Source organism: Pleurodeles waltl, chromosome 4_2 (assembly GCF_031143425.1).
Source record: "Pleurodeles waltl isolate 20211129_DDA chromosome 4_2, aPleWal1.hap1.20221129, whole genome shotgun sequence".
NCBI lineage: Eukaryota > Metazoa > Chordata > Amphibia > Caudata > Salamandridae > Pleurodeles > Pleurodeles waltl.
Window position 1 is genome coordinate 367828667 of NC_090443.1, and position 26778 is coordinate 367855444.

At 45.6% G+C, this 26778-nt stretch overlaps 1 protein-coding gene across 1 annotated transcript in view; it reads right to left on the reverse strand.

The window, feature by feature from the left end:
• The window catches only part of LOC138292729 (cytochrome P450 2D15-like), a 275538-nt gene that overhangs the window by 217641 nt on the left and 31119 nt on the right, over positions 1 to 26778 (reverse strand). Inside the window, exon 2 of the mRNA XM_069231467.1 lies at positions 6673 to 6844. Coding sequence (XP_069087568.1) covers positions 6673 to 6844 — 172 coding nt within the window. The remainder of the gene's footprint in view (positions 1 to 6672; positions 6845 to 26778) is intronic.

Genomic DNA, 26778 nt, shown 5'->3' on the forward strand with positions numbered 1-26778 from the left:
ACACATTGTCAAAGAATGTGAGAGGTTTTTAAATGTTTAGCACCTCATAGGAGAAAGGGATAGTTTGAATTGCACAATGCAGTACTGTGTGCATTACTTATTGTTGCTAATTTTAGGAGACTGTAGAAATGGGCCGGGGTGGAGCAAGATTTACTCAATTGCAGCAAAATCAAATCAGGTTTGTGTTTGTGAGATTAATAATTGTTGACAAACATGATAAGAAATGTGAAACTACCAGGTATGATAAAAAAACACGTAAGACTACAAATATATATTTGACAGATGTCCTTTCCCCTATTGGGGAAAGGCAACTGTGTTTTAGTTAGGTTGACACCTGGGTATGTGGCTTCAGGAATATTTTGCAGCCCTGCATCTTAACACATTATAGATTGCTTCTCAGATTCTCAGGTGGTTATATCTTAGAGCAGTCTAAAAATGCTATTTTTATATGTCCAAGAGCAAAGTACGCACAGATATCTGGACAGCAATTTGTTATTATAGGGAGTAGAACAGTGAATGTCTGAGGTAAGCAAACTATGATCGGACAACAATATTTACTTTAAGACTATGGGCTCAGGAATCTTTAAACACTGCAGACGGGTGGCGGGGAGGGTAGAATGGAAATAAGGGTGTGGCCAGTGCCATGCAAATGCCCAGACGAGTTGATGCCAATGTTGGATTTACAGGAGTCACTGCACCCATTGCAATAGCTTGGCTTCCTTGGCCGCTGTCAAGGGTGTTGAGGTTCATGTTCCTAGCAAGCTCCAACAGATTCACAGGCTCCATATACAGGACGTGCTCAAAATGCCCTCCCTTTAGGATCTGGATGAGGTAGGGGAAGGGTTCTCTGCTTCTCAAGAGGGGTTGGTTGTGTCTTGCCAGAGGGGTGTGGGTGCTTGCCTGGAAGCTGTAAAGGCTGGGTGATAGACAACAGGGCCGTCTTTAACGCTCGAGGCACCCTGTGCGACAGTCTTTTTTGGCTCCACACCCCATGACCACCTCCTCAGATTCACTCACTGCCACCCGGCAAATGTGCCCCATATCTCTCCATAGCCCCCTTTTCACATACATTCAATTGCTTTTAAGCGCTTGTAAAGGCTGGCTTTACTAATCCCCTCAGCTATCTACATAAAATATAGTTCTGTTCTTTGCAGCAGCATATTAACCCTCTGCACTACTTCATGGCGGGCCAAAGCTGCGCTAGACAAAACTCCCATCTCTCGCCCTAGCAGGACCATTATTCACAGGAGGCATATTGACATTTTAATTGTTTCCTGAAGTCTTGACGCATAAGGAACTTTTCAGCAGGTGCTTTTAAATCGCAAGTTTCATGAGTCATTGCTAAGTACAGCGCTCCACTAAGGTCAGCGCCCCTCAATTCAGGCCAGCACCCGGTGTGGCCGCACTGCTCGCACCACGCTAAAGCCAGCCCTGAAAGACACAGCAAATACTCCGGGAGGAGCAGTGCTAAGTTTGTGAAATAAAGAATGCCAGTGCCCAGAGATCTAACCAGAAGCCCGCGGCTGGAGCAATTAAATGTTGGTGCACCTATTACGAAGGCTGGTAGTCTTAAATTCACCTTGTCCTTCTTTAATCTACTACCAGAAGCTCCCTGACCACTTATCTCACTCTTTCAGTGCCCTGCTTTCTGCTTTTCAGACAGTTTTATGGTCTTTCTCTTCTTCTGTCTTCCCGATCTGTGTGTTTTTCCCCTGATTTGGAAACATAGGTGCCAATGCTCAAAAATAAGCACCCGTGGCTCCCACCAGCAACCACCAGCACTGAAGAGGAAGCAGCACAGAGCACCATACCCACCAGGAATCCAGTCCTCAAACAGCACAGGTTTGGCTGGATGGGGACAGAAGATATGGCCCAGCACATAGGGGCATATTTAAGACACCATAGCGCCATATTTACAAGGCAGCGGTAAGCCACTTTTTGTGGCTTAACGCCACCATGTAAATAAGGCCCCTTGACATGCAGGACTTTGCATGGAAGGGGCATGCAATGGCTGTTGCCACACCCGTTGCATTTTAATGCTGCCCCAGATTTACAAGTTTTTGTAAACCTGAGGCAGGACCAAAATCAAATGCCACCGCAGCCAGGAGAAATACTTGAATTTCTCCTTGTTTTTCACTCTTTCTATGTGTGCTGCATTCTGCAGCACACATAGAAAGAGCAAATCGCCATTTAAGATTGGTTTTGTGCAGGAAGGTGTTCCTTCCTGCACTAAAACAACCTCCCCCTCAATGCAGCCATCCTTGCACCATGGCACAAGGGTGGCTGCTTCGGCACTCAGCAGCATATTTAATGCCGGCACAGGGGGAAACACAGGGGTGAGCACTATTCTATTGAATACAGCGCATCCCTGTGTTTTGAAAATGACATTGAGCGACGCTGCCAAATTTGGCGCAGCAACGTGCAATGTCATTTTGTCTTAAATCTGGTCATAGTGTCTCTAGTGGTGCAGGCTGTGGCATCAGATTGGTGGGGGGAGTAGCCAGAGACAGAGCCGCAGATCCTTACCATAGATGTCGGACCTGACTTTGTGTCCAGAGTGTGGTGCTCCAGTCCGCCTTACATACAGGCCAGCTGCTCCCTCACACCCAGTTCTGTAGCTCTATGATCCTACTGCTCCCAGCTCATACGGAACACTCTGGGGCTCACACCCACCTGTTCACCCTGTTCTTAGGATGATGATGGAAGTCTCTTGAGCTCAGATGCAGATCCCATCATTGTCTGTGTGTGGGGCGTTTGGATGTCTCCTGCCTTGCAAGTTTTGGCAGGGACAGGCTTCGGTTTTGCTAGATAGATGATGAACAGCTCCAACATCGCTAGAATTTTTAATGGAAGCGCCACCACAGTGTGCAAGTGAAGTTAAAAAAAAGAGTAAAACACAATGCGTCGTGAAAGCCTTCTTGGAAAGGCAGCTGCAGCCTCTAAAAGCAACACAGTCCTAAAAACACACAAGTACCAACTTAAAGTACATCTAGAATATTTGAATATGTTGTAATATTGGTGAGGAAATGTTTTCATAAAATAATTGTTTTATATTTCTGATTTCATTTTCTTTCACACCAAAAAAACAAAGGCCCATATTTATAGGAAAATGACGGAGAGCAAGGCTGTGCCAAAATTGGCAGCGTCACGCTCCATCATTTTCACAATGCAGGGATGTACAATATTTAATTGAATATGGTGCACCCCTGTGTTGTCCCTTGTGGTGGCACTTAATTTAGCTGCAATCGCCAACGCAGGCATCCTTGCACCATCATGCAAGGATGTCTGCGTTAAGGGGTGTGATTGTTTATGTGCAGGAAGGTGTCCCTTCCTGCACATAAACAATGACTAATGGCGATTTGGCACTTTTGTGTGTACTGCAGAATGCAGCACACACAAAAGTGTCAAAGCATCATTTTGACATGATTGTTTATGTGCAGGAAGGGACACTTTCCCGCACATAAACAATCATGTCTGGCATTTTGCTCTTTCTATGCATGCTGCAGAATGCAGCAAACATAGAAAAAACAAAAAACGAGGAGGAATAAAAGTATTCCTCCTCTTTGCACCTCTCTAATGCCCCCCCTGGGGAGGCGTTAGATTTTGGCACTGCCTCAGGTTTACAAACACTCGTAAATCTGAAGCAGCGTCAAAATGCAATGGGTGTTGCTGTGGCACGCCCACAGCAACACCCATTGCACGCCCCTTCCATGCAAAGGGCTGCGTGTGAAGGGGTCGCATTTACAAAGTGGCATTAAGCCACAAAAAGTGGCTTAACACTACCTTGTAAATACGGTGCAGGGCATAGCGCCACTGGGGCGTCATGAAAAGTGACACTCCGGTGGTGATAGGGGCTCATAAATATGCCCCAAAGTTTTTTCTGAGAAAAAGCAACTGGCAAATAATATTGTGCATTTCCATACTAATAGATCAGAGTCAAGCAACGATGTGTTTATCACACAGAATATGCTGCTTTTAGGCTTTGAATCCTTTTCAAGATGTCGTCTGGATTGAAGCAAGCAACTTCACAATTCCTGTCCGGTGTTGCTGGTCCTGAGAACCATGGATGGCATGCATTACAATTAAAGCACTTTCTAGTGGCAAACTATATTGACAAAGCATGTTGTGCTGAGTAACTGTTTTTTTTAAATGTGTTCTGCTAACAGTGCCCCTCCCATGTTGTCTTCTGGGGGGCACTCCTAGTTGGTGGATACAGGACCCCAGAAGGGAGGGCAGGGGGAGGGAAGCCTCACCCCTGGCCCTAGTCCAACCTTAAGGTGCAGACCCCAGATTGGAAGACCAGTTGCAGGTTAACACCCCTGCACTGGTGGAAGAATTGTGCAGGACTGCTTCTATAAGCACCCTGACAATTTTGGACTCTGGGGGTACCACTCTAGGAGGGAGGGTACAGAGCCCCAGAGGGGAGGACCAGGGTCAGGCTGTCATCCCTTACCTGGTGGAAGGGAGAGTGGTCAAAGGGTGCCCAGCACCTGGGGCTACCACCCCCCACTCTCCACAGTCACAGTGGTTAAAGAGCCTTGAGAGGCCTGGGGCCTGGCTCTCATCCCTGACAGCTGTCAGTGGCCACTGTGGTTTTCTGTCCTGGTGGACAGAGTTGCCCCTGGGGGGGGGGAGACAGGAGTCACACCCCGGGGTTGGAGTGGGCAACACCACTATGTTGGCCATGGTGGTACTATCCGGCCCGTGGATACATCTGTGAGCAAAGTAAGGTTAGGTGCTGCACAGATGGTATCCGCAGGAGAGGAGAAAGGTGCTAACTTGCATATGCTCTCTGTGTAAATTGTACTGTTAATTGGTTTATCCATGATTGGCATATTTGATTTACTGGTAAGTCCCTAGTAAAGTGCACTACAGGTGCCCAGGGCCTGTAAATCAAATGCTACTAGTGGACCTGCAGCACTGATTGTGCCACCCACATAAGTAGCCCTTTAATAATGTATCAGACCTGCCACTGCAGTGTCTGCAGTTTTAAACTGTAAATTCGACTTGGCAAGGATCCCCACTTGCCAGGCCTAACCCCATCCCTTTTCCTACATATAAGAAGGATTTCACAAACAAGTGAGACTTTTCTTTGAAGTTAGCCTACTTCAAAGGCCAAAATAGGTATAAGAAGAGGACCCCAAACCACAGACTTTAAACACTTCCTGGGGTAGACACTCTACCTCACAGACACTTCTGGACAAGAAACCTGCTGGTGAAGAATCCCTGAACCAGACCTGCTAAGACGAACTGCCAGGCTGCCCAAAGGACTCACTGGGACTGCTTTTCTGACAAGGGCTGCTGCCTTGCTGTTGCCCTGCTGCCTTGCTGCTCCCTGGCTGTGCTGAGAAGTGCTCTCCAAGGGCTTGGACAGAGTTGCCCCCTGTTCCCTGAAGTCTCAGGACCAAAAATACTTCACTCCTGCAACTGGACTCCTTGTGCGGCGAAAATACGATGCACAGCCTGCTAAAAATGACGCACAGCCTGCCCCGAGGGGAGAAATTCCCTGCATGCCGAACCGGAACGACGCAGTGTGACTTCGCAAGGAGAAGATCAATGCAGCACCTGAGTTGCGACCGGAACTTCGACGCACGGCTCACCAGATTGACACACAGCCAACCCGGGACGACGCAGCCCGACTTCCAGAGCGGAATTGACGCAGCGTCTGCTGTGCGGGAGAAATTTCCACACAATGCCCACTGGATCGATGCAGCGCTTGTGACTTTGCTCCGTATGCCCAGGATTCCATGCACAGTCCCTGGGGCGCCAGAAAACCCCGCAACCTGAAGAGGAACCAAGTCCGTGAGCCAGAAACTGATGCAAAGCCTTCCCCTGCGTGGAAAATAATGACGCAAGTCGGTGTGCGAAAGGGCGAAACCGACGCACACCTCCTCGTTTTCCATGCAACGCTTCCTCTGCGATCCCTTGTGGAAATTTTTCACGCAAACCAGGTACTTTGTGCTTGCAAGAGACCTTTATTGTTTTTAAGAGGCACTTACTTGTTTTGCAAAGACTTAAGACACTTTATATCACTTTTATAGTGATATCTCAACATCTACTTATTGCATTTTAATCGTTTTGACCTGCATTTATCCAGATAAATATTATATATTTTTCTAAACACTGTGTGGTGTATTTTTGTGGTGCTATATGTTGGTATTGTATGATTTATTGCACAAATACTTTACACATTGCCTTCATTGCCTTCTACGTTAAGCCTGACTGCTTAGTGCCAAGATACCTGAGGGTGGGCACAGGATATTTTGGATTGTGTGTGACTTACCCTGACTAGAGTGAGGGTCATTGCTTGGACAGGGAGTAACCTGACTGCCAACCAAAGACCCCATTTCTAACACCTACCAATGTGTAACTTTCTAGGTTTGCACCCCATATAGCTCATTCTGGAACACCCACTCCATGCCCATAATAGTAGATTTGTAGATTTACTTGCATAAAACTCTTTGCATAAACAGTTCTTTTCAATAGTGTAAAACCGGGTTCTATGAATTACAAAAGTGATTTCAGAATAGGGTATGTGCTATGACTAATAGCTTTATGAATCGAGCCCAGGGTGTTTACAAGTCTGACATATGATGATGGGTATATTCATGACAAAATTACTGCTGACGATGTTGGTCATTTTCAGAAATTTCTACAGCTGTGGGCCCATACCTGAGCAATTTTCCTTATAGCCATAGCAATCGCTGATTGAATAATGTGGACGGTCAGAGGTATCTTCGGATTTGGTAATGAGCCCTTCCTTCACCATCTCGAACCCATTGATAATCACAAGGTTTTCCCAGCAGAACTGCAAGCTGAAGACATCACCATACTGTTTCCTGAGCTGCAGTAAAGAAAGCGGAGCAATAGAGGGAAGGATATTAACGCCAGATCACCAAATATTTTAGGATGGTGCATGATGCTCTAGCATGTCCACAGTGTTGAGTAAGCCATGTCTAGGTGCAATCCATACCAATGTATTATGAAACCAGACCTGCAGAGGTGGTACTGCCTGACTGGAAATCTCATGCATATTTGTTTTGCCATATTTTGTTGTGGGGGTGAAGTGTTGTGTTTTTGGACTGACTTAAAATAGGAAGTGTGTCTTCTGTCTATGGTGAGTTTGTACAAGCATAAAGCCATCATTTATGCACTGTCACTCATCCTTGCGCTCAGGCAGTCTTTCATCCACCCATAGACTCTTTCTTGTATTCTCCTGCTTGCCCATGCAAAATAAAACAGACACACAAACCCAAAAGCATATGGAAGATACACTAAAAGAATAAATGTAGAAAAAAGAAAACCCGTTGCTTCTTAAAATTGTCAGGGCTAAGCTTGCTGAGTAAAAACATAATTAAATATAGCAGTGGGTGGCTGTCTTATAGTGGTACTGAATATAGTGTTTTTTAGTTTTAATTAAGTTCCAACATAGCTGTCATGTATAGAAGCAACTTTTGGCCATCGTCAAGCGTTAAAAACAATGACATACTATGCACAATACCATTCGAAGATGGCCACTCAGTAAACATTGCATTCAGCTGCCATCTTTGGTTGCTAAAGTATATAATACATCATTATTATGCTGATCCAAGGCAGCCAAAATAATGCTTCTGAACATGACAGCTATCTTGGGAGAATAAAACAATGGTACACTATCAACATAGTATTCCCAGATAACCACCCAGTGTAAAAATAATGGGTGCAGAGGATGCAGCACACTCTAAATAAAATGAGTGGCATGCAAGCATCCTGGTTGAACTGCCATGGGAGTTGCAGGATGCTCTTAATAAAAAACACAAACAGAGAAGGTTAAAAATGAATGGAAACCGATTAAGGGAAATAATGAAAAACTAAAAGACTGAGGTACATTTATTTTTAGGCAAGTGTAAGCAGTTGATGAGGCTAAATATTGTTATTCACAAGGCAATAGAGTGGATGGTAGAAATGTGCTAAGGCATTGCCCCATGCAGTATGCTGTCAGGATTGAGAAGGAGAATGTGAAAGAAGCTTGAACAGATAGAAAGGTTCTGGCTCCAAGACCCTCTAAGTAAGTATATGTAGAGTTTTAGTTTTTTATGACAAGGATGCGGCAGATAACTACACTTGCCAGACTCTCTTAAGAGGGTCTAGAAAGTATTATCGCAGTGCAAATCTTCTGTGACCGGGTTTGTCACAGGAAATACCAACACCAAATTTCTTGCCTACTACAGTAATCTGTGAGATTCCATGTAACAACATGCCTGTCAAGAGGCATGAATACAGTATAATAGCAATCCACCCTCAAAGGCCTATTAGCTTAACTTTTGATTTTCATAATAAATATGTAAGGTCTACTGCATGTGTTATTATTTTCAATATAAACAGATTAGACATATGGTGTGAGGATTTGGGGTGTACTAGATGGTATGGCTGGGTAGCCGTACCATTCAGTACACTCACAAATACCATCTTGGGTCCTGTCATGTACGTTTACTTAACCTTAAGCTCAACCCTGGGTAGCTGTGGCCACGAGTGGTAAGGCTTAGCAAAGAACAAAGTGTAAAGCATTTAACATCAAACAATGGAATAGAAAGTCACACATGAAAGAAACAAGGTTAGAAAACCCTTTTTTGTACCTTTAGAGACCTTGATCTTTGAAATCCACCGTAGGATCCCGGACATATAGGCCCGTATTTATACTCCGTTTGCGCCGAATTAGCGTAGTTTTTTTCGACGCAAATTCGGCGCAAAACTAACGCCATATTTATACTTTGGCGTTAGACGCGTCTAGCGCCAAAGTATGGGCAAATAGCGTCATTTTTTTGCGTGAACGCCTTCCTTGCGTTAATGAGATGCAAGGAAGGCGTTCCCGTCTAAAAAAATGACGGCGACGCAAATGCGTCGTATTTATACTCCCGGGCAAAAATCACGCCCGGGAGTTGGCGGGTCAAAAAACCCCGCATTTGCGCCACTTTTTAACGCCTGGGTCAGGGTAGGCGTTAAGGGGCCTGTGGGCTCAAAATGAGCCCACAGGTGCCCTCCCCTGCCCCCAGGGACCCCCCCTGCCACCCCTGCCCACCCCAGGAGGACACCCAAGGATGGAGGGACCCACCCCAGGGACATTCAGGTAAGTTCAGGTAAGTATAATTTTTTATATTTTTTAATTTTTTTTGGTGGCATAGGGGGGCCTTATTTGTGCCCCCCTACATGCCACTATGCCCAATGACCATGCCCAGGGGACATAAGTCCCCTGGGCATGGCCATTGGGCAAGGGGGCATGACTCCTGTCTTTACTAAGACAGGAGTCATTTAAATGGCGTCTGGGCGTCGAAAATAATGGCGCAAATCGGGTTGAGGCGATTTTTTTGCCTCAACCTGACTTGCCCCATTTTAAGACGCCCTAACGCCATTTTCCCCCTACGCCGGCGCTGCCTGGTCTACGTGTTTTTTTTCCACGCACACCAGGCAGCGCCGGTCTGCTAGCGCCGGCTAACGCCATTCCATAAATACAGCGCCCGCATGGCGCTTCAGAATGGCGTTAGACGGCGCTAAATATTTTGACGCTAAACTGCGTTAGCGCAGTTTAGCGTCAAAAAGTATAAATATGGGCCATAGATTTTTAAAGGAACTTGACTTTAGCGTCAGCCGCAAACAAGCATTGGTCAACAAAAACTTGAGAAACTTTTGAAAAAGTTTGAAAAGTTTGTTCAGCAACTCCTTTCTGAGTTGAGTTGAGTTGAGTTCCAGAGAGGATACTAAGGACATTTACCTGGCCACCAGAGTGTTATTAGAGCAAGATTCAAGGTTTACAGGATGTCTGCCCTAGGCGAAAAAGGAATGGTCCTGATGCTGAGGTATGCAGGCTCAAAACGGATATGTTTTCAACTTTTTACGCAGAGGTTTCTAACCTGGAGTCTGTGGAGCACTGGTAGTCCATGACACTATCTGAGGGTCTTGCACTGTTTAGAAAATTAAATATTAGTAGAGTAATATGGTATAAATGCATGTAAAAAAGCAAAATTAAATATTGAACATAAACATTACCAAGCAAGCAAAGGCCACCTTGCATTGGCTCTGTGTTGTTTGGTTACTCTGGATTAACGCAAGGCAGCGGCTGCCCTGGGAAAGCATTCCATGGGTGAAGCGTTGGTGTTCCGGCGCATCCAGTCATGGATTTTAGTGCATTTCCAGATTTACCAATACTGGTAAACCTAGGAATGTGTCAAAATAATACACCTAAACAGGAGAGGCATAACAAGGAGAAATCTCTCAGAGCCACTACCTTAAAGGATTGTAAAGGAGGAGTGGAAGTGCACTGGGTGGACTCTTTATCCAGCTACCTGGGAGTGGTCTGCATTCAGGTAAGTGGGGTATGGTAATCCTGTGCAAGTTGTATTTCTATTTCCAGACTACCTCAAATACCTTTACTGCAAGTAGACAGGGTCAGACCTGACTTGAACATACCTGAAAAAAACAACCTTAATGCCTGCAAAATCCCTGCAGAGAAGCAATGTGCCTCATAGGAACCAACTTCATCCAATCCTTTTAACTTTTGCACAGACTCATGCTGAAGTTCCCTGCTAAATATGTGGTGCATTCCTGCTCCTCAATGGTCATTTTTGACAAGACTTCTGTTTGTTATTGAATGTACTATACTTACATTCGCTTCACCTTTTAAGTAAAAGATTAAGGAATACTTATCACAAAGCTTTTGTGGCTTTTTAAGGTTTTGCCTTCATTTAACTCACTTGAAGGTAAATGCATTAAGAGTTAAGCTATCCTCCTAAGGAACTATTGGCCTTATGTATTAAAACCTTTTTTTCAGATGCAAATTCTACTAATCGAAAAATCACAGTTTGTGACTACAAGATATTGTTTGGCCAAGTACTAAACCCTTTTCCTGGTTGGAAAATCCTTTCTGACTCACAAAATGTTTTTTTTGCAAATCAATCCGAATCACAATCAGGAAAGGGCATAAAAGGAGCGCTCGCTCTAATTGTGATTTGCTTTGGTAGCAGTAGTAATACGACTTGATTTTAGCTGCAGGCCATAAAAGTGATACGAATAATATAAAACGTTGAAATACACAGCTTAGTGGCAAATAATAAAAATCCAATAAAGCATTGATTAAAATTGGAAAATGCATTAAAGAACAAAGTAAGAGGAGAACAAATACATTTGATATTCAGAACAACTTAACCCGTGAAAGGGAGAAAAGAAAAAAGGAAAAACACATGGGATTATCCTGGGCTAAAACACAATTCTAGCAGCCATTAAAAACTGTCCAATAATAATTGTGCAGTTAAAAGGGCTCTTCATAGTTAGGAGCGTTTAGGAACATAGATGACAATCAAACATTTGAGAGTGCTTTCTTGGTTTAGCATGCAAGACTCCAGAGCATAAAGGTTAAATAGCGATCACAGACAACTAGGGCTCATTGGACAAATGCTTTCTTAGTTTGGCATAGGACTAGAGCACAAGAATTAAGTAGGGGTCACAGTCAACTAGGGTTCACACACTACAACTGAAGAATGGGAAAGAAAATGCAAGTAGTAGTAAAAAAAAACTATTTTGGGGTCTGCTATGTGCTCCTGGTTGTGCAATAAACAATTCTAAAGGACTACGCCCCATTTGAGAGCGTGACCCTGCTCTGCATATGTCAGCTGTTATATTACCAAGAGTCCTGCACATAGCTTTTCGGCTACAGTCCAATGTGTCTACATTAGATGATTTATTAGCAAGCAATAGTTTATACGGGATGCCAACCTAAGCGGGGACAACCTTTCCTTCGAAGGGTCCCCACATAGGGCCAACAGTAAAGGATTAGGTATCCTCACTATTAGTATAAAATCTGGGGTATGAGGTTTGTTCATGCACAAGGGTATAAGGTTTTCACCACTTTGACTCATAAAGTGCTATTATTATCCAAGGAAATTAACCATTTAATTCTGAGTCAAAAGTGCTTCCTTTCATACGATCCACATCCTACCCAAAACATTTGCAACGGCACAAGCAAGTGTGGGGCTGGGATCTGATCTCAATATTTTAAGAGCCATATCATGGTGGCGTGTGCCCAAAAGCCTGCAAACTGGTTTAATCCATGTCAAGTGTGGGTGAACATAGGCCGCACATACAAATAAAATATGTACCACTGTTTCCTTAAAGGTTTTGCAAAATGGACAGAGTGGTCCTGATTGCTTCTATGTGGACCATTTAGCTGTGAATTACAATAATGGAAAAGATCCCATCCTAAATTGGATGTACAGTTTTCTATGCATAGGATCTGTTATAATGTCTAGATACTGCTCATGGATACTACCGGATTTTAAGTCAGTAAACTCCCTTACTAGTGCCCCGTTTGTGTTATTTAGCTCATCACTGTGGGATATCCAGGCCCAGTAAGGCTTCTTAAGCTGGTCTTTAGATGGAATAAGCTCCAGTAGCCAGGAGTTCCAAGTCTCCTGCAAGGCCAGAATGGACAAGACTCGTTCAATATTGCCAAACCAGGCTATTTTGTGCTCTTTATCCAGCTCAACTACCTCCTTAAGTGCCTTAGTGTAAAGCAAACCGTCTGGTGTGGTGAGAAGACTAGTCCAAAACAGGAGTAGTCACAGCTTCACTTTTTATTGTATTGGTTTGTTCCCTTAGGGAATGTAATGGAGTGCTAACTGGCAATAGTACTAATTTCTTTAAATACTTGTTTTCTGTCCTTGTTAGCTCTGTTATGTTGGAGAACCCCTGCAATTCAGCTCCATAGAGTGCTGCCCAACCACTTCGCCTCATATATCTGAAGGGCAGGTTTGACCAGTTTGCTACAGGAAGAATGTTCTTTCAACAGAGAGTCTACAACTTGCAAAAATGTTATAGCATACAAAATGCTATTCAACAAATCTATGGCTGGAGAGCTCCGCAACTGTAAGCATATGTTGTGTTGGTAATGTGGGAGGGACCAGGGAGAGAGGTTGGAGTATGGAGAATAATTACTACAAAATAGGAGGTATATTAGGGAGGAGAAAGGAAGGATTTATGGAAGGAAATGTAAATTTAAATACATATCCACAAAATAGTAAGAACCTTGCTGTTCACAAACTACACTTCTAAAATTACTACAACCCAAAAAACCACAAAGCAATTATAAATATTCTGCAGTTCAGCCTTGGAGCAAGTGTAGCAGCACACATGGCCACTCTTAAAAAGACTTAAAATAAACCCAATAGGAATTAGTTTTAAATTAGTTAAACTATTTATGAAATAAATATCTATATAATATTTTTAATTGTATAAATTTATAGCATATTTTAATATTTAAAAAAGATAATTATTTAAAAAATAAACTTTTTACAATTTTAATAAATATTTACCATTATTTAAAATTAAATAGAAGCATAACGTTTACTTAAATTTGCTAAATATTCCTTAAATTTGAAAATAATACTTCGAATTGCTTTTTTAAAATTTAGTATAAAAAATATATAAATTAAAATATTTATAAAATTATTTAATGGACATCTAATCGGACCAGTTAAGGAGCTGTAACATTGTATTTTATTAATTCAAGTTCCTATCAATACTTTTATTTACATTTATATTTTATTTTAAAATATTTTTTTAAATAATAATACGCTTTATAAGGTTTCTGAAAAAGTAAAAGTTGCTAATAGTAATTTTCGACTCAAATTTGTCTTAGATGAGACATGTAAGTCTGCATTTAGTTGTAAAACAACTCTCGGAATTTGAAAATAGCTACAATGTGTCGATATGCACCTAAGTGCAAGAGTAATTTACATGCCAGTACATCTACACATTTACATTTATGTTTCTGAATTGGGAACTCAGGCCCGTATTTATACTTTTTTTGCGCCGCATTTGCGTCGTTTTTTGACGCAAAAACGGCGCAAACTTGCAAAATACCATTGTATTTTGTAGGTTTGCGCCGTTTTGCGCCAAAAAGCGGCGCAAATGCGGCGCTAAAAAAAGTATAAATACGGGCCTCAGTGTTCTTGCAAATATGAAAAATATTTGAAACATTCCTATGAAATATGGAAAATATTCACTGGTTCTCCTGAAATATGTGTTTCATCATCAGTCTCAAACCACTCTGCACAGTTGACTGTTATTTATTCACCAGACTGTTGATGCAAAGTAACGAAAACCTGAACAATAAGGGGGTCATTATGAGTTTGGCGGATGGAAAAGGCCGTCCGCCAAACTCCTGTGGTCAGGTTACCGCCAGTGCAGTCCCCTTACCGCGGGCCCCATTATGAGTTTCCCGCTGGGTCAGTGGGCGGAAACAGGGTTTTCGCTCGCTGGCCCAGCGGGAACCAGGCCACAACATTATGAGCCGGCGGCAATGCTGCGGTGCGTAGAGTGCACCAGCACCCGTCGCGCTTTTCACGGTCTGCAAAGCAGACTGTGAAAAGTGCAGCAGGGCTGGCCATTGGACCCTGCACTGACCATGTCAAGTGCATGGGCAGTGCAGGGGACCCCATGGGGCCCTCTGCACCCCATCTCCACCAACCTTTATATGGTGGGGCTACTGCTAGGTAATCGCCGGCGGAGAAGGCACTGCTCTGGCGGATTAAAACCACCAGCCCCTCTAGTGGAGGGTAAGTGGCAGTAATGGCGGTCCGACAATGGTGCAGCCACCATGGTCATAATGTGGCTGTCGGGCAGCCACATTGGCGGTGGTCTGACTGCCACCGTTCTAATCCATGATCATTGTTATCTACACCTTGCAAAGAACAGCATCAGCAATCTCTCTTTTATACAGACAGAAAATATATTTTTTAACAAAGCAAACACAGATTTTATCAAATTCGATATTCGTTGCTAAATAATTGTTTTGTTTTCCTTTCTACAGACAACCAAACAGTAGCCCTTCATTTCACTTTCCGGATTTCAAAAACTACACATTCAAGGTAATTTCCCACTAAATAATGTTGACAATAAGAAGATGAAGGACAGCTAGCAAACAACATCAAACCAGGTGATAGACCTGGATACAAAATGATACACTGCTGCACAAATAAATGTAATATCCACCATATATTTCTTGGATATTCCTATATGTTTTATATGCATATAGAGTATATAGTAGTGGTCACCACTGTGCAGTTGTAGGCCAGTTTCCATAAGAAGAGCATTTTTCGTTTTCTCTATAAGAACTGATGTATCTGCACGAAACCTCCCAACATGGAAACTTTTGCAATGATCCGTCAAGTGGGGGCCAAGAAAAAGGGGATACAAAAAATTTGTTTTCTTATGTTAATTTCCATAGGATACTTTGGTCTCTGATACAAATAGAGGGCTGAATGCAATTACGCTAAATTTGGCACAAGCTTACAACTTTACTCAGAAATTGTGTTTTTTATTATTTGTTTTAAATCCACACAGCTGCCATTGAGAAATGTTGTTCAAAGAAGTGCTTGGGGTGATCATGAAGGGTTAAAAAAAACAGATTTAACTTGACTGTGGATGTCCAGATAAGATCGGATTGGCCAGTTTAAAGGGTGGTAGTCAATACTGATGGACTGACCATAACATGTTGTGGCCTCTATTACAGGGCTCCTAGACGTAGCCTCTGTGTCCTGAAAAAAAAAATATATATATATATCTAGGGGTGGGGGAGTGCACCCTGACCCCCAAGGCATGCGGGGGTGGGGTCCAAAGTCTGCTCCTTTTTTGTCATTCATTAGGCAGCTATATCTGAAATACATAATGACTCATGATCAAACTAACACTTAGAAGCCCAAGCAGTGGGAATGTGGGATGTGGAGCATAACAAAACAGGGGGGGGGGGGAGAAAAACAGGGAGAGTTATACTGTCCAGTGCATCGGTCTCCCTACATGAACCTATACCTAAACAAAGATGCACTGTTCCAAGAGAGAAAGACTCCACCAGGGCCCTATGCGTGCTTTCAATGGTGAACCAGGGGGAGAGTTTCTGGGCGGGGACCCACAACTTTATCCAACTCTCCAAGAAGTCAATTGCACGCCCTTCCTCTGCATCTTCGGGAAATCCCACAAAACACAATTTGTTGCATCTGGCTCGATTTTCTGTGTCCTCCTCTCTGTGATGTAGCTCCCCTGTAAGCGTTTGCAACTGCGCAACCTTGACTTTAAGATCTGCGATCTCGTCTTCGGCCTGGGAAACGCGGTCTTCCACCTCCTTGATACGACCCACCATGGTTCGCAGATCTTGCTGCAGAAGGCCCACGTCCTCACGCACCTCTCTGACTTTGGTCTCGACCGCCAACTTCGAGGATTGAATGGCCTGTAGGATGGTATGGACCCCAACGGATGCCGTCGTCTCGGGGGTCACGGTGCCCACCTACTGCGGGGATGTCTGTTTTGCAAAATGGTCAATACGCTGCTGGGATGCCGGAAGCTGCTTACTTGCTTTGTCCTTCCCCATCACCGTCTCCGGATCAGTAGCTGCGAAATGCGCCAAACTCTTCCCAGGGCCCTGAGTCGGAGCCCTGGGGCCCGCCACAGAGTCAGACCCGACCCACCGGGGTCCACAAAAGATGCTCGCCCGGCCAAGGGCGGCTCCCCCTTGGGGGCCTGGGGACAACTGAGTCGATCTAGGCGGCAGTTCTCTCGGGGCCCACTCCTCCCCGCACTGGCACCAATCCGATGGGGGTGGGTCCCAACTCAGGTCTCAGCTAACAGCCACCTCTCTCTTCTCGCAGCACCTGCTGCCCCGCTCACCCCTGCGCCTCATCCCACGCCGGCGTCTTCAGGGCGCTGCAGCCGATCCGCTGCCCGCGGCGTGGGCCCTCACTCGCCAGACCACTCACGGCCCTCAACCACGGTCCCCACCCCGTCCATGCTCTGGGGGGGGAGGAAGGGGGAAGAGGGGAAGCCCAGGTGCCCCACGGGGCCCCGCCATCTCACTCTGCCATGTGGGGGATGCCCAGGAGTGGGCACGGTCCTCCACGCCCCTCCCTCAGGCCGCATTGCTCAAGGAGCCCCCCACTCCTAGGGGGGCAGCCGGCCCAACTCATTGGGTGCAGGCAACCCGGCCGTAGCCCCTCCACCTCCAGGCCCTTCACTACCCGGCCGCAGCTCCGACTGCCTGCCTTGGCCCGGGTGGATCTCCCCGCTGCCTCCACCGGCCGGGGGAGGCATATATCAGCAGCCCAGTCGCCACTCGCGCCGCCCCGCAGACATGGGGCGCCCCTCGGGAAGTGCCTCCACACCACCCGGAGGCCGCCGCTCCCCGGCAGGAACGCTTCACTTCTTCGGACCTCTCCCTCAGGCCCCGGACGCCGGCCCCAGGCCAGGAGCCCAGACACACCCCCAGCACCCAGTGCGGGGCTACAGCCTACTGTTCACCCCTGCTGCTACCCCGACTCACGGGACGCCGGCCGGGACCCGAAAACATTTCGGGCAGCTGGGCCTAACAGGGCAGATGACGGAGGGGTCCGGAGCACTCCTAGAGTATGACCGCTATCTTGACACCCTTAGCCATGCCTCTCATTTTTACTTGCCATTGGGGCCCTGAAGTGGGCCCCCCTACATGGCACTGGCCATGCCCAGGGGAACCTGGTCCCCTGTGCTGGCCATTGGGGTGGTGGGCATGATGCCTGTCTTTTCTAAGACAGGAGTAATGTGGTATCAATGGTTTTCTGTCAGAAAATGATGCTAGACTGGTTAGACTAATTTTTATTTTTTACTCTAACCTACCTAACGTCATTTTTTGGTGCAAAACCCCCTTCTTACATACCACCAGCCTCACCTGGCTAACATCATTTTTTTTACACTAGCCTACCCTTTGCACCGGCTTGCACCATTCCATAAATAGGGTGCCCGGCTGGTGCTCAGAAATGGTGCAAGCCGGTGCTAAACTTTTTAGTGCAAAAGTGTGTTGGTGCAGTTTTGCACCAAAAAGTATAAATCAGGTCCCTAGTTCCCTACGAGATGGCTAAGTGTGTATGTATAGAGGGACTGTGTGTAGGTATTTCCTACAGTACAGTACTAATGGTCAACATGTTTCTCCGTTCAAAGGACCACAAGGATCTAGTGGCGATTCATCAGGACCTACTCTAACTTCTAACCCTCACTAAGAGAGTAAAAATATTACCTGACACTTATATAAGAGATTGCTGAAATCTTTCACTAAAGCTGTGTGCTTCTGAATGCAGGGACCGAATTGAACAAAACAAACATGATTAAGTAATCAATAATTGAACACGTACTTGTGAACACACATCTCACCCTAATAACAAGTGTCTCAGGTATATGTGGAAATTGCAAGCCACACTGTATAACGTGGGGTGTGTTGTGAAAATACAGTCATGCTAAAACACTGTAGAGCATGCCCCACTGAGTTATTCTTACCCTCCTAGCTTCAGGTATATGGGGCCCCTGGGGGATCACATGGATGCTAGCTGTTCCTATATTAAGGCAATCTAATACACATAAGGCCTCATTACGGGTTTAGCAGTCCCGTGACCGCCTTGTTGGTGGTGGCGGTCCGACCAGCAACAGGCTGGCAGAGAGGACCGCCAGATTATGATTTTGGCGATGGTGCACACAGAAGACCGCCAGTGGTCCGCTGGCACCATTAGGCAATACAGACCACAGCAGTCGTCTGGAGGCACAAACAGTCCGGCAGAGACCACGTTTCCGCCTGACCTATTACAATGTTGCACACCCCTAATGTGACTACTGTCGTCCAACCATCACGGAGCAGCAGGCGGAAACGAACAGTAGAAAAGGAGACACTCACCGCCAGGAAACCATACACGTCCGGAGCCACCCTAGATCCACAACTAAACGTCATCCTGCTGCTCCTGCTCGCTGAAAGACAATGTAATCATCGTTGACAAGGATGACAACAACGTAAGTACACACACTCACCTGTTACACATGTTAAATGTATACATTTGTACAGTTACACAACATACCATAAGATGGGGGGTGCGACGGGCTGAACTCACATGCAACAGCATATTGACACACACACTCACATACTGCATCAAGGACACCCACACATACATATCACGCACACGTCAGCCAGCACACACACAAACCACACATCAGTACCACACATTTAAGCACAGGAACACAGCACAGGCCCAGGGTCACAGATTCCCATACAACATACAAACTCGTAAGAACAACACTACAACTGCACAAATACAATAACATATCACACACTCTCACCCAACAGTGGCCAGGGACCAGACACACATACACATCCATGTGCAATGGAACACACACAACAACACCATCATACAACCCAGCAATCGACACACACATCTCACACACACACACTGTACATTGTCCTTAACATGCCATGCACTATACATGCAGAAACAAGCAGCATAAAGGAGCAGCAAAACCATACACTGAAGGAGGTCATACTGTGACACATCTCCTGTTGAACAAGGCCCACAAAAAACATGCCCACATGAACAAGCCCTATTCAGAGCTCAAGGACAAGCAGTTGCAACAACAAATGTAATGCACAGTCACAGATATGGGTGAAGGGCAAAGCATACACTACTCCAAACACCATTCAATATACCAGCCAGCTCTGCGGGACACACACCTAAATAGTCACACACACACAAAAGCAAGGCATACATGCACAACTCAACACACTCCATGTCTGCACTGAAAAAACTCCAGAACACACACCACATGTTCACAAAAGCCGCATCAGGAGACACGGCCTACACCATTTAGGACCACATTGTACTCACTACAACAAACACATATCACTACAAACACAACACAATACCATGACAACAACATTTCAGCTACATACACATACCTATCACACAACACAAACCCATCCCCTGGTGGGCAACAGCACTGCACACAACCTCACATACTGCACACAATACATGAAGCAGCAAGTAGCTCACACAACAAAACACTGGCACACAACCAATGTCAGCCAGGAACAACTCAAACCTAGGAAAGGAAATGTAGGATAAAGATGTAACCAAAAAACAACTGGTTGGCTTTAATATAATGGCAGTGCAATTTATATTAACGTCCAAGGCCATTGGCCAGTCCATAAGTCTGAATATTTGTACCAAAAGGCACAAAATCATGCCCCAACTTGACTCTTGACTGCCATGTAACCTCCACAGGCAGGCACCTCAGGGAGTATTGGGGAGTGGCAGGGGAGGAGGAGGTTTAGGCCTGGGAAGAGTGGGTTTCGGCTTTGGTTTGGGAGGGGTAAGGGAATCTGGGGTTGGTTGGACCTCTTCTTGGTGGTGGGAGGGGCATGGGTGCTGGCAGTGGAAGTAGGGGAGGCCCTGGAGGTGGAAGGGAAGGCCTTGGGGAAGGAAACTGCTCTCTTGGGGGTGTCAGGGGAGGAACGAGTAGTAAAAAGGTCAAGGTTAAAAAGGAATAAAAATTTGGCACACACGGACGGTCATTAGAAGGGGGTTTGGGTGTGGAGGGTGAGGGAGTGGTTATTTGACATTTAGGTGTGGACGTCTTGGGTGCGTGCTTTTGGGAGGTGTGTCTGTTTGTGGTGTGTGTCTCTTGGGTGGGTGAGTGAGGGCGTTTGTGTGTCTTGGCTAAGGGGGGTGGAGGTGCTGGGGGATGCCATGGTGGGTGGGTGACTGTCTGTTCGGGTGGTAACTGCATGTATGGTGGATGTGCTGCATGTAGGCATGCAAATGGTTGTGGTGTCTGCCGGTGTGATGACTGGAGTGGATGACTGAGGGCCTGGTGGGGTGGTGTCTGTGGGTAGGATAGGTGCTGTAGCTGGATCAGTGATTGTTGGTGTGGTGTCTGCAAGTGGATGTTGCTTGTGTGCGAGCCGGTGGTGTGTTTTGTGCTGCTTATGTTTGTGTGCGCTTCCCTTGGCTGTTGAGGTCGATGCATGCCAGTCAGTTTGTGTGCTTTGGCTGGGTCGGGGAAAGAGGGTTTTGGAATGGGAAGAGGAAGGTGCAGGAGGATGGTAGACAAGGGGTGACTGGCTGCCATCAGTTTGGAGGCCAGAGCCTAGAAAGATCTCTGTAGTGCAGCCATTGTACTGTGAATGCCCTCCAGGAACGCATTGCTCTCTTAGACCTGCATTGCCAGTCCCTGGATGGCATTCATGATGGTGGACTGACCCACAGAGATCGACCTCAGTATGTCAAAGCTTCCTCACTGAGGGCAGCAGGGAGAACAGGGGCTGGGCAGATGTGCCTGTGGCGAAGGAAGCACCAACCCTCTTGGAAGGGTGGGCACGTACCGCTGGGTGGGGAGCTACAGGGAGGGCAGTGATAGAACAGGGGGTGGTGAACAGAGATGGTCCTGGAGTGGTCCTCAATGAGTCCTGATGGCTGGCTGGCTGGCTGGCTGCTGGAGGAGGACTCAGAGGAAGATGTTGTAGATCCGATCTCCCCTGTGGCACTCCCCTCGCCCTCTGGGCCACTGGGTCCCTCGGTGTCTGTGGTGTCGTGACTTGAGGTCCAGTGGCAAGAAGCTTCCCCGTTTGGATTGTGCCCCATCTTCTTTGCCTGCCGGTGCAGATGCTGAAAGCAGTTAGTGAACTAGGTTCATAACATACACATGATAACATTTCCATCACAAATGTAGAAAGAGACCACGTACCATCATGTCAACTGACCCCCCAAGGAAGTGCCAGCAAAGTACCAACATCATGTAACAACACAATACAATGCATGTCCCCCAATTTCACCACTGTAACACACAAGCAAAGCAAGCGAACAGAAAACTACAACACTAGGAATGAAGTTGATCACACTGACCATACCATGACTAGAAGACCTAATACAGGCGCCATCATCAGAACAACATAGTCAAGCAGTCGACAAGCAGTCGACAAGCAATGGATTCCCATTGTAAGCTACCCAACTACACAGACCCACTCCTTACCACATAAATACCTTATCCTGATGTAATGTACAAAGGACATTATGGCCCTCATTACAACAATGGCAGTAAATACCGCCTACTGCCGCGGCGATGGCTGCCAAAAGACCGTCGCCGTGGCTACCATCTGTCCGTTGGATTATGACCAAAGCCGGATTTCTGCCAGAAGCTTGTTGGAAATCCGGCTGTGGCCATGCAGGTGGATGGCGGTAAGGAGGCACTGCTGCCAGCAGCAGCGCTGAGCCAGTAGACCGCCGCCGACCATATCATGACACATGATATGGCCTGGCAGTGTTCTGCTGGCGGACACTGCTGCTGCTGGCAGCAGCGCCCCATCCCGTCTCCTGCCGAAGGACCCCCTGACAACAGGTAAGTCGGGTGCTCCGACAGGGGAATGGTGTGGGGGTGTATGTCTGTGCGTGCGTGTATGCGGGTGTTTGTTGCGTGTTGTATGTGTGTGCATGTATGGATGTGTGAGTGCGTGTATGTTGTGTTGTGTGAATGCGTGTGTGCTTGTATGTATGTAAGTGTGTGTGGATGTGTGTGTGAATGGATGTATGCAGGTGTGGTTGAATGTGGGAATGGGTATGCATGTGTGAATGAAGGTGCGTGTATGAAGGGGGAGTTTGGAGAGGAAAGGGGGGTGGGGGGGAACCTGCGGAGGGGGGGCAGGGAAGATCCCTATCAGTGACAGGGAAGGGATTCCCTGTCATTGTTAGTGCCTACCGCCATGGTTTTCATGGCAGTAAGGTTGCCACAAAAACCATGGCAGTAGGCGGGGTCATAATTCCGCAGGCGGGCAAGTGACGGCTGCTGGGCTGGAGAGTGAAGTCTCCAGCCCGGCGGATGCTACCGCTGTGGCGGTGGTGTGTACATTGCCGGTTTGGCTTTAGCCAAACTGCCAGTGTCTTAATATGGAGGAAAGTACAGCCAGCCTGTTGGCAGTACTTTCCTCCATATTAACGCCATCCACCGGGGTCATAATGAGGGCCATTATATATGTTGTCAAGTACAAGCAAGCAGTCCTGGTTCAAACAAGCCATACATTCTTTAAGTGACAGAGATTCAACCATATATCTATGAACACATACCATCATATGACAAATCAACATGTCACACCTGCCAAATGTTAGTCAAGGAGGTAATACATGTCACACACACATGCACCAATTGTGATGTAGAAAGGAGTGACAATGGTCTCAGGTCCAAATTATCTATGAGAAAAGTCTCCAGAGGACAAACAATATTAGTCATGTAAGGACCAAATAAGCTCACCCCAATGTCCTACACACGTTTAGTAGTTCAGTATTTTCTGTATGTATCAAATAGACTACTGTACTGTGCAGGAAGGAGGGAAACTGACCTTACAAACACTACCATGAGTAAACTGAATTGTCACATATAGAGAAGCAAAATCACTACCCACACATCAGACATGGCAAGCATGGCATTTGTCCGTGGAGGATTCCCAGAGGCAAGGCATGAGTGTTCCTAACATAACTGTTACACCAACCATGATGCAAGCCCACAGTAAGGTCACACTTACCAACCAACACACAGGTGTTTAAGAACTTTCACAACAGCAACAAACAAGGCCATTGTCAAAATTGATTTGCCAAACTACCCTGACCTCATGTGTCATATCCTACATAGCTACAGCAGGTACACATGATAAATACCTACAGTGAGGCACTACTGTTTTCAGAATGCACATGATGTTGACACAGTACTTATCCACTTAAGTAGGGTGGGAGTGGGGGAGTGTGCCACCTTTGGGAATGGGAAGGTCAAGATGGGGTTGGCCCTTGTCGATGGGCACCATCGGGGGTTCTTGGAGGGGGTGGAGGCTTTCAGGTAGGGGGTAGGAGAGGAGAAAAAAAAGCAGTTGCATCATGGTTAATCAGGTGTATAACTTGGTGGCTGAATATCAGAGGCCCAGGGTTAGGCTGAAAGGCAACATGGAATCAGGGGGGCTAATGTGCAAATATACACCAAATGGGGTGCTGATTTTGGTACACAGAGATGAAAGGGAGGTTATGGGGTATGGACCAGGTTGTTGTTTATTTTTCTATCCAGTCAGATGTTAGAGAAAGGCCTAAAGATCGAAGCATGTAACTTGAATGGTGCTAACAATGCAGTTACATTTCATGCAATTCTCAATTGGCTCAGGGAATCCAGTTCTTATATCTTTCTCCTACAGGAGACACCTTTAAAACTCCGGGCAAAACGCTAAACTCCCCAAATTCATCACACAATTGTTTTTTACATTGGTGAATTTAGCAGCGAGAGGAGTGGTTGTCCTCTTTACACAGGATTTTCCAGGGCAGATTGACCAGGTTTATAGGGACCATCAGGCAAGGTGGAATGTCACTACATCAATGCCAACTACGAACATCCACTTTGTGAGTTTTTATGGCCCTATCGAAGACGATACCTGTTCATTGCTGACTCTTTACAAGCAATTAATCTCCCTGTCCCGGCCCTTGCTATTGGGTGAGACTTTAATATCATCCCAAATATTCTAACGGGCACCTCTAGGAAGAATAAAAATCAGAACAAACCAAGATCTGCTTATCTCCTATCAAAGATTTCTGATTTGGCATTAGTGGATGTTTGGAAGGCAGATCATCCCAGTGGGAGAGAGTTTACCTGCTTTTCAAAACAATATAATATCGCCTTGAGGATTGATTTTATTCTTGTTTCATTCTCTTTGTTAAGGGGCACGTCTTCAATTCTTGCTAACCCCTTCTCAGATCATTCCGTGCCTATAGCCGATATAGATATAAGAATCAAACAGGTGTGATGTCCAAGATGGAGCTTCGATAAATCCCTTCTGGTAGAAGATGGTTGGATCGACTCTTTGAAAACACCGGTCAAAGAGTTCTTAATTCTCAATAGGGGCTCGACCTCCCCATTTAACATCTGGGAAGCCAGTAAAGCCTATTGGAAAGGTGAAGTTATATCATTTAAAGCACAAGTAACCATGCTAGCTAAAGAGAAAGCGTATAGACTCCAGCAAAACCTAGATGTAGAACTTAGAAATCATGTGGTATCCTACAGCCAGGAGACGCTGCTTAGGCTAAACGAGGCCCAGGTTAACTTACAAAAGTATTATCTATCTCGTTCAAAAATTAATCGACACGTGAGCTTCCAGCAGCAATATGAGGAAAGTGAGCATATGGGAAAATTCTTGGCATGGTCAGTCAAGCAAAAGTCGAACAAAAATCGAATTAAATGTATATTTGATGAGTGCCCAGGATTAATTGCCCATCAATCCAGTGGCTTTTAAAGGGTATTCCTTGCCCATTATACTAAATTATATTCTGCTACGTCCTCAGTAGAGCCATCACAGATTTATCATTTTTTAAATTCATTGCGATTACCATGTTTGGATAGGGAACAACAAAAGTTGCTATTGGCTCCCATTGCCCTCGCCAAAGTCACAGCTGCAATCCAGGCCTCTCCTAATGATAAGTCTCCTGGGGAAGATGGCTTTCCGGCAGAGGTCTATAAAGCCCTGTTGGGTCAACTAGCTGTAGTTTTCGATGACATCTCTAATGAGATATTAAAGGGCACAGAATTTCCTCCTTCTTTTACGCGGGCTATAAACGTGAGTTTTAAAAAAAAGGATAAGCCTTCCAAACAGCCTGAGTCAGATAGTGCTATTAGCTTATTAAATTATGATTATAAGCTCTTTACAAAAATCCTGTCGGTTAAAACAGCGCTGGTAGCTCAGGAGCTTATACATCAGGACCAATGCGGCTTTCCTCCATGTAGGTTTTATCGACTAACACAAATTCTTTAGTACAGGCAATCGACTATTTCTCGCAAAACAACTGCCCGGCTGACATTTTTATGCAAGATGCAGAGAAAGCGCTCAACCTGGTGCAGTGGGAAGTCTTACTCTCGATGTGAGAGAAGTTTGGATTTCCTAAACAATTTAGCTCAGTTCTCCCGAAATTATGTGACAAAGCGCAAGCTAAGATTCTTGTCAATGCGCAGATGGTGAATACCATACAGGTTTCACGGGGTACTCAGCATGGGTGCCCTCTCTCGCCAGCGCTCTTTGCTCTTTTTATCGAACAGCTTGCTTCGTCACTCCATCAGGACAACTCTATCCATCCTCCCTTACCTTGAGCACCTAAGCCCAAACTGTTTTCCAACAACATGGTTCTATACCTTCGTGCCGATCCCGATAACATTGCTAGGGCATTTGCAAGGATTAGAACTTTCTCTGACCTTGGTGACTATAGGATCAATCAGGATAAATCGGAGGCACTTTTGTTTAATTCAAACGATTGGATCCTCTCTGCAGGTATCCAAGTACAGACACTTACTTCAAGACCTATAAGATATCTAGGAATTTATGTCATGCACAACCTATCAGATCTTTTTTTAGCTTAACAACAATGCGGTATTCAAAAAAGCCAAAGATCTTCTTAAAAAATGGTAAGCCTCTTCACTCTCAATTATAGGTTGTGTGGCGCTAGTGAAGATGATGATACTCCCTCTTTTCTTATTTGTCTTTTCCAGTCTGATTTTTTAAATTCCCTATAAATTTTTCAAAGATTTAGACTCAGTGATTCGCCAATTTATATGGGCCAACAAAAAAACGCGTATGCAGCTGGAAAAATTAGCCCTAACGGTCGATGGCGGGGGCCTTGCCCTTCCGGATTTTAGGAAATATTACAAGACCTCCTTTCTAGATGGGGCATCAAGAGCAGTTCTAGCGCCCAATCTCAATTTTTATCTTCAAGAAATGATAAATGAGAGCAACAATCAACTTCCCACCTTTTTAAAAATACCAAGACTTCCCAAACGAATGAGGTACAGGCTCCCATGTGAAATCCGTGCCAGGATTCTGGCAATTAAGGAAAAGTATACAATTCCCAGTTTTTACCCTGTGATACAGCTTTGAGAATCACCAATGTTGGGACTTGACTTAAG